Source organism: Rhopalosiphum maidis, chromosome 1, assembly GCF_003676215.2.
Source record: "Rhopalosiphum maidis isolate BTI-1 chromosome 1, ASM367621v3, whole genome shotgun sequence".
Lineage (NCBI taxonomy): Eukaryota > Metazoa > Arthropoda > Insecta > Hemiptera > Aphididae > Rhopalosiphum > Rhopalosiphum maidis.
In genome coordinates, this window is record NC_040877.1 from 75,275,436 (window position 1) to 75,285,146 (window position 9,711).

A 9,711-nucleotide genomic window follows, 5' to 3' on the forward strand; every position below is an offset into this window, starting at 1 on the left:
TTAAAAAACAGTTTCGTGATTGCGTACGATATTACAGCCGCAGTGATAAATGTAGATAATGTCTTATAAGTAATGACGTTAGAATTAAAAATAATACATATAGGTACCCTCGTTGTTTTAGATTTTATTAATATTATAAAGTATAATATTTCTAAATCTATTTTATAATAGTATGTACAAATTTGAAATTATCATATTGTAAACCATAATTGTATATTTGATTATCTGTATATTCTTACTCTATAATAAAAACATCAAACACGTAATAAATGTTTATATAGTGAGTATGAGTTATAGTGTATTATATATAGTATAATATTCCAAAAAAAATAAACAGTACAGTCTCATAATGATTCGTATTTTCAAATGAACACAATATTACTTATATGATATTACACGATCTCTTATAGTATAATAATATGTAATATCGGAAAAGTGTATCATCGTCCATCGATTACGCTAAACGTATAAAATACATATATATTATATAATTTTGTGCTTTGGACCATCTACATTTTTCTCACGGAGCGTTGATCGTAAGGCGGTAAGTACGCTGGAAGGTTATAATATTCTTGGGGGTATTGTACCTCTACAGAAGAGGGCCCAGCTTGCATTTGCATCGAATTCTGAAATTAAAAAAATATCAACATTAAATCATACTCGTAATTGCCGAATACGTTTTTACGAAATCTAAATGTTATTATTATAATTTTCAATCATTAAGCGTCGTAATCATTGTTAAGGAATTTTAATCAATATTATTTTTATCGTCCGATCAATTTTCCGAAAAAAAAAATTGGTTTGGATTATTGATCGATATTGACTAGACCGCAGCTATGCATGTTGTTTTTTATTTTTACCAGTCACTTATTGATTTACATTGTGTTAGATGTCACTGTTCATTTTAAATAAACCTTAATTAGCAACCGATCGAATTTCATTGGTAATAATTCCGATAACAAACGAATTGAGTAAATCGATACCCTATATTTTCAGCATTAAAAAAAAAATAAGTACATATATGTTATAGCAATGATGGAAAACAAACTAGCAAACATGGTTTTGTCAACTAAACACAAAATACGGATTGTATTTTATCGATCAAAATACAAAATAAAACAACATATTAAATTAATTATTATTATTGATTTAAATGATGGAATAATAATTTAGGAACATCTCCCGTTCCTCCATTACATCACTCTGCATTCACGCGCATTATTGATCACTTACTATACAAAATATAATATTATGCATGCAATGCACTTAATGTATGTTATCTTACAAACTAAGATAACTTCAAATTATTTTATATTTGAATAATATTAACATTAATATAGATTTAATAATTATAAATATAAAAATTAATTTTTTCTTTTATCTGTCACTCTATCTCTAAGACTTTTAATCCATGTTTTGCTATATATATATATATATTACTGTTATTAGGTAGATTTTAAATTAATATTAACGTAACGTAGAACGGTGAAATAGCTGGTTAATAAAATAAGTACTCCAAAAATTAAAATGGAACATTTTGTGTTATTAGATTCACATAATATCTCAATATATTAATATATTATACTAAATAATCAAAACGTGTACGTACTATACTACTATCGAAAAAATAATCGATTCGAATTTGGTGTAAATTATAATTCATATTTTTACTTTCTGGAATGGTTCAAATAAGATATTTTTATTTTTGTACAAATTACACATGTTGTTTATATTTTGGATAAGTTTTGGTGCAATTTACTACAACCATATTATAATCGTTTTTAACCTTCAAATCAAAATACAAAATGTATTTGAAATATTTCAAATATCACCCTTAAACATTTGAATATACATAAAGGACATATATATAATATATGTACCTACCACCTAGGATACGTCAAAATTTTGGGATTGTCAATTTATATACACAACTTAAATAATATAAAAATAATCAATGATAACAATATTTTATTGGTTAAGCTACATAATATTATAACAACGATTTCTTTCGATATAGTGATTTCGGTGTTGTGTCTTACTTGAAAGTGTTGTTCGATGCCATTGTGCCCACTTTGACCGTGATGCAGTTGAGGGTAGATAGGGGTCGCCACCGGAATTGGAAGCGTTGCACCGTTGCAGCGTGCCCATCCAGCTTCCTGTTGCTCTTGTAGTGGTGGTGGTGGTGCGCTCTGTGCTTGGTAAATCGGGTTTGGTGCAGACGGAGCGCTAAGCGTAACGTTTACGGAACCATTGGACGAGTTTTGATTTACGACCGCCACATTGCTTTGGCGCGCGACAGCCGATGACGCCGTGGGTAACGATCTCGAAATTACGAGCAGTTCGTCGTCGTAAAAACTTTTTACCACGTATATCTGGCACAGGTGGATGACTATATGGATTTAAGCAGGTGATTATAGTGATTAAAACTTAAAATAAACTATTACATTTTAATAATGGTACCTATGTATAATATATATATCGTTATCACATGGTTGGGTAAGATGGGCATTGTGCTGTATTTCGAGTTAATACTTTTAAAACTATTTATTAGTATCATTATTATGAATATGAGTGTTTATAGTATATCTGTTTATAACTATTATTGTTCATTCCTTTGAAAAAAATACTTTTTGTCAAATATTGAACATGTCAATGCCTATGTCGACACATATGAATAATTACTAATTCTTATTGCTTCTTGTTCACATTAATATATTTCTATCTAAATCTGTATCGCGTGAATGGTATTATACCTTTTAGATATATTTCTTTTCTATTGATAACAAATTGAAAAAATTGTATCGTTTTGTTAAGTAACACCGATTTAATGAAATACAATTACGACTTTAAAAGTGGTGCCCTTTGACTAAAGAGTGGATATCTACAGTGATATTGTACGTCATATTATAAAATTCATAATATTATTATTATTACTATTATTATATACTTACTGCATATTGGTATTGAATAATAAAGTATGATGGGATAGTAATTTTTGATCGTGATGTAAGTAACAGCCAGTATATGAAACGACAGGAATATCGTGTTGATCGCTAACCACTGATAGATTTTATGAATTTTGTGCTAAAACAATTATTAATAATATAATTTTTAATAATACAATCTGAATTTATTAGAAGATTAGAAATAAATAAAAAATTCTAAATGTTATGTCTACGAAAACGGATCTCGCGAATATGTTTTTATTACAAAATTACTAAATTTGGTAGGTATCTAAATTAACTGTTAGTTTCATGACAATATTATTCTTGTAAACACTAATTTATTTTTACAATGACAAAACCATATGGTTTTTAATCATAGATGTTTCTAATTATTAGACGAAACTAATTAGTTTACCTCAGGATTAATTTTTATCAGTGTTTATTTTTTGTTATCCGTTATGATTTGTTGATTGTTGTCATATAGCTCCTTTTATGCTACCAGGAATCAGGATACAGCCATTATAATAAATATATGTATATATGTAATATAATATACAAGTAGCGTAAGTAGAGAGATAACATTATTGACTGATATACAGATTTTTGAGGCAGGGACTTTATTAATTTAGGTATAGAAAGAATCCTCTCAACAATTTTAAATAAATAAAAATAGTAATAATTATAATCATGCACATAATCCCAGATAATCATCTACGTCATATTTTGAGTGTAAATTAAAATTAATTAACATTTGATGTACAAAATTATTGTACAAATTACAAATTTACTTACGTCATACGTTGATTCTTTCAGATAATAATTCACGTTAAGGAACACAGATATTAGAAACAAATAACTGAATATGGTAAAATCGTATAATATTTGTTCTGTGCGTGAGTTGTAATAGTAAAAGTCATCTGAAAAACAATACATATTAGTAAACATAATATATTGATTATTCTTTAATTTATACACAATTTTATAAAAAATTGATTTAATTTTAAGAATCTCCTTATTTTACGAATCAACTATATTATATTTGTATATTTGTATGTGTAAATAATTAATTAATTTCTATTTTTATTCTATAGATAATCTCTTTTTATATTAATTGTGTTTTAGAACATTTGTATTTAAAATAGTGTAATACAAATTTATGATCTGGATAGAAAATAGGATAAGTATTATACAGTGAATTATTTTTAATCATAAGCTACCAGAGTAACCTCATTACCTTAGTTGTATATGATGTACACATAATTATTGTAAATTATAATATTAATATATTATCTATTATTTTAATAATTAACAGTGACAAAGTGAATAACTTAGTGTTAATTAAGTTAAAATTGAAATATTTAAATCAATATTTGTATGTACTTATATCGAATGCATATCAGCCATGCATCAATTAATAATATATAATTTATAAGTACTTTAAATAGATAGAAAACGAAAGCGTTTAAGACCGAAATTAGTACAATAAATAATAATGATGTGTAAATTGATAACCGTTATACCATGCACTTACCGTAGAATGGATTTAACAACACGAGGCATTTTATCAAAAGTAGCACACCAATCCACTGGAAAATAAAAAATAACAATTATTATTTTAAAATATATTTATCATAGATTATATGATGTTATTAAAATAAACGTTATCATTCTCGTATTGCGCTTGTGTACACAAACAATAATAGGTAATAATAAACTGTATTAGTAAATTATAATATTAAGAGGACATCACACCCGCATGTGTTGTCTCTGTCTTACATACATTATGCGTATAACATAACTAATTTTCGTTCAATAGAATCCATGTTATGTTGTTAGCTTCAATAGTTTAATGTTAAAGTGAATTTATCTATCACCAATAACTTAAAAGTTAAAATATTGTCGGAATATTACGTAGGCTTTTATTGATATTTTAATTTTTAAATAAGTTATAGCTATGTAAAATATTATAATATTAAAATTCTCATAACTCACTTTAAAATAAAAATATCAATAAAAGCCTTCGTGATGTTTTAGATAGTATTATTACCTTTAAGTTTAATGATAGGTACGTTTATTCAAGTATTAAAGTTAACAACATAAAATGGATTTTGCTGAATGCAAATTTTCTATGTTGTATGTATGTAAGACGGAGACATCACATAACATGCGGTTGTGATGACTTCTTAACAAAATAATAAAATCATTAATTTGGGGGTTATTCCTCCTCAGATTATCTTAGATATTACGTTAATTGGGTCCCAGATTTGTTTTGGTAATATATATTATACACTAATATACTATTGATAATTAAAATATGTTTATCACAAAGCAGAAATCGATATATACAACAATGATAAGTTGAACTGGACACTGGTTAAATAGTTTCGATGCAAAATGATTGGTCGTACACGACATTTCAACGCGTGAAATTTTGAAAATGTCTCTCCCACTCAGAAGTATTTTAAATACCTATACTCAACTACCCGTAGAATCGTGATGCTTGGTGTGAAATTATAAAAAAAATCCAGACTGCGTTCCTGACACATATAGTACATTATCTACTTTAAATACGTATCCTATTAACAAATTGTATGGAAATCGAATTGTGATTAGAAAAAACAAATGAATAGACGCGTTCCAACATGAATTAAAATAATCTTTGGTTTTTAACGATGTATTTAATTTTAAAGATTATAACATATTAATATTTTGTATAGTGGAAAGTGTAAAGTATAGAACTTGAAATGAATATATCATTTGCGACAGCAAAATATGACATATAACACGGAAATTATACTGTTTCAAATATGTCTAAGTACCCGTGTAGTTAATAAGCTTATGTACGATTATCGTTTAATCCGTACAACTTATATAATTAGTGTTATATAATATGCTGTATTGATTGGAACGCCGTTTTATGCTTTCAATGTAATATTATTATCTCGGCTATTCTGTATGCAATACTATTGTCATAGAAAATAATACCAGTAAACAGGCGCTATATAATACTATTATATGGTTATATCATGTAAACATTTAAATAATAAAATTAGTTACAAGATATAAAAATATATACCTATATAAATTGATATATTTTTTTATATTGTTTACACTTTTACACCCTTTTTTCAGTTGATATAATATTGCACATATGTATTTATGGTATTATAATATTATACTCTCAATATTGAGTGGGCATGGCGTGAATGTCGTATATGCGTGGAATTTTCAACTAACCTGATGTATAAATAATTTATTTAGTATTTAAGTATGTTTTCAGCAAATCGTATAATTTTGATTCGTTAGTGCGAGGTGATAGAGTTTACAAAATAAAAATGAAAATGTCCATTCATTTTTATTTTGTAAACTCTATCACCTCGCACAATTTTCTTTTTTCTATAATACAATCACGTGTCTCATGATATTTAATTTGTATTTAGATTAAAAATTGATGTTTAAATAAGTTCGTGATAGTAAATAGGTTATAAGTTTTCCAAAGGCATTTAGTAAAGCGCCATTAAAGTTTGAGAAATTTTTTTTTATTTCAAATTTTTATGTCAAATAAAAATATTAAAAACATATCGTTTGTTGTTTAAAGAAATTTGGTTAACCTTTTAATGTTAACCACTTATAAATTGAGTGTTATATGTATAAAGCTATATAACATAGTGACGTTTTTAAAGTATTATCATTTATAATATTATAGTTGTATTATTGCCATAGGTATAATATAGTTAAGAGTGTTAATACTATAATTTTATTGTTTTAATAACACTAAAATAATGTATTCTACGTAGCTATTGTACCTACAATCATTACTCATTAGTTAATTGATGAAATAGCCAAAAGGTACTCGAAAAATTAAAATAAAACTTATAAATTTAGAAAACGAGTTATAATTGAATTATACATACATATGTAATGCTTAGGTATATTATAATAATAATAAGTGATTAGGTAGGTATAGCTATAGATACCTCTACGGCTCTACTTATATAAATCCATAAAATAAATAACTATCTTTACATATGTTTAATTCATGTTAGATATTATTAATTATTACCACTAATACATGAGAAATGAAGAGTATACAGTGTATTTACCTATTGTTTATTTAGTAGTTATTACTTATTAGTACCTATAACACTAATAAAATTAAAAATATTATTGTACAAAATGTGTAGACAATTGTATAGCATTATAATATACAATAATATTTCGTGTTTTATGCGACAGAATACTACTAAAATTAAAATCTCGTAAATAAATTTTTATTGTCATTATTAACAAAAATAGTTGTATTAAATGCAAAAACATTTTTTTTTTTTTTAATCCAAATAATAAAATTAATTATTCAGGAGCTTAATTAGGTATAAATAATGTAGAGTTGAAATAAAAAACATACTTTTATCTCTCTCCTAACGTTTTGGATCGTCTTACAATTCGATTTATTTTTTCTATAGTGGAGTCTCTATATGATAGAATAAAAAGGTATGTTTATTGGAAAAATTTCGAGAAGATTGATTAAAAATATTCATAATGGCAAATCCTTACTAATAATTAGATAAAAATATATAGGTATTAAATAAATTAATAGGGAACAAAATTTATTTTTAAATCATTGAGATGGTGCACATATGACAATAATAAAAATTATGATACCTATATTAATATACGATTATCAAAACCTTTGATTTTTAAACAATACACTTTCATTTATATTTTATAGTGTAAAAGCACTTCATGGAATATTCAATTGGATGTTCATTCAAATTCTACGATTACGATCAATGTATTCGTATTATATAACGATTCGTCATGTGCGTTACAGAAGAGCTGCACTTAATTACGTAACTACGATAGGTAAATATTAACGGTTAAAATTTAATTAATTGTTTTTGGTATTCTAAAATTGTAGAATTATGTGAAACCATGTTCTTATTTTTTTAAATAAAATAAATCATTATCCTTTTGGATAAAATCTCTATACAAGTGAATAAATAAATCCAATTTAAATGCTCATTGCGATATATTATGTTCATTGACTCATTGACATTATATTATACATAAAAGTGTTTGTGCCGAACATATTATTTATTCGTGTCCTAAGTCGTAGTGTCGAGTAGGAAATCTATACCTTCGCGTGTCGAGAAATATTAATTTTACTGTTTCAATGTAAAAACCGAAAATCTGTCGTTCTGAATATGAAAAATAATAAAAAAATAAATTTAAAAAACGGACGTAAATTATAAACCGTTTACATGTAGAATACATAAATATAATATACTTACAAAGTCCAATATTGAAATTATCCGGGCACCGTACCGGACGTTGGTGCAGCCCAGAAAACATTTGGCGGACGTCATGGTCGTGATGGTCCGCTGTAGCGGGACGAATCGATCACACTAATACTGACGTCTGAGGCTGCACAATTACTGTATAATATAATTACATTTCAATAAAAATATACTGTCGTTTTGTAATTTTGTATCGTGTCGATAAAAATAGGCATAGGTACCTAAGTCGTATATATTATGCCTACGACGATATTCTTAGGGTCCTTGATGAGCGGTCCTACGGCGACATCTCGATTTTACAAATGGATCAAGACAATATAATATATAGGTACCTAATATATGTTATACAATTTTAAACATGGAGCTACCGCTGGTGTGACGAATACGCGACTACTGAGCGGGTGCACTATAAGTATACGTATATTTATATAATACATATTACACATCGCGCGCCTTCCATCAAAGATAAAACGAATTTGATGTGTGCGACGGTATATTATGTGCAATCTAATATGTGTATTATATACTTATGTATACAGTCAGCTCTAAGTAACCTAAAGCTCGTCTCGAACTCTCAAAATTTTAAAGCGGTCGTTCCTTTTTCGGTCATTACAGTTTTCTTAAAAATTTACAATTATGTAACAACTGAACTTAACAATTTTTTTATTAATTAAATATAATTATATCCATAGATGTGATTTTAAAATCAAAATTATTACACAAAATTGTATGAAAAAAAAAAATACCTTCATGAAAATTTAAAATTTCCAATAATATTATTCAAATAAAAATGAACATATTCATATAATACATATCTATAATAGATAAAAGGTTATTATTAAATAAAATATAGTTTCATAAATAAATTGAAAATTACGATTAAATTTTATTTTTTATAATTAAACGATATTTATTTGACAAAATTATGTGTAAAAAAATAATAAAATAAAATAATTTACAAGAAAATGCTTTGAAATAATATTACCTTATAGTCATATTAAAAACTAATTTTTGTTTGACAAAATTTACTGTTTTTAATTTAATGTAAGTTTAATTTCGTTTATAGTTTGTAATTTGAAAATATAGATAAACCAGAGTTGCTTCTTGTTTAATATAATATTAATTAAATTGTTAATTGTCAAGTCCAGTTGTTATAATTGTAAATTTTAAAGAAAATTGTATTAGCTGCAGAAAAGGGAAGGGTTTATTTTGGCCGAAAAATTCGTCCCAATTCGACCGATAGCGACTGCAGGAGAGCCTAAAATTGTACAATAAAATGTCAAACTCAAACGTTAATATTTGTTCTTTTATAGGTATTAAAAACTATAAAAAATCATTAATAATATTCTTAAATACGTGATTACTCATTATTATACATATAATAATAAAATTTGTTTGAAATTTCTACTGAAAACTCAAGTTGTATATGCAATTATTTACTGTGAGTTTTTTTTTATTTATATGTGTTA

The 9,711-nt window shown here is 25.9% G+C and overlaps 1 protein-coding gene across 1 annotated transcript; it reads right to left on the reverse strand.

Annotated features, from left to right (window-relative positions):
• Positions 1-272: 272 nt before the first annotated feature.
• LOC113560657 lies at positions 273-8,631 on the reverse strand. Its single transcript, XM_026966667.1, has 7 exons — positions 8,464-8,631; positions 8,237-8,380; positions 4,477-4,531; positions 3,738-3,862; positions 2,952-3,084; positions 2,040-2,389; positions 273-626 (listed from the first exon to the last, which is right to left on the reverse strand). The coding sequence occupies exons 2-7, from the start codon at positions 8,309-8,311 to the stop codon at positions 510-512; spliced, it is 855 nt and encodes a 284-aa protein (XP_026822468.1). The 5' UTR covers positions 8,312-8,380; positions 8,464-8,631; the 3' UTR covers positions 273-509.
• Positions 8,632-9,711: the final 1,080 nt, after the last annotated feature.

Excerpts from the sequence above, each read along its gene's own strand:
- LOC113560657 (XM_026966667.1), bottom strand. The coding sequence starts at position 8,311 with ATGACGTCCGCCAAATGTTTTCTGGGCTGCACCAACGTCCGGTACGGT. Across the intron at positions 4,532-8,236 it reads TAATTTCAATATTGGACTTT|TGGATTGGTGTGCTACTTTT; the intron begins GTAAGTATATTA and ends TTTATTTTCCAG. Across the intron at positions 627-2,039 it reads GCATCGAACAACACTTTCAA|AATTCGATGCAAATGCAAGC; the intron begins GTAAGACACAAC and ends TTTTAATTTCAG.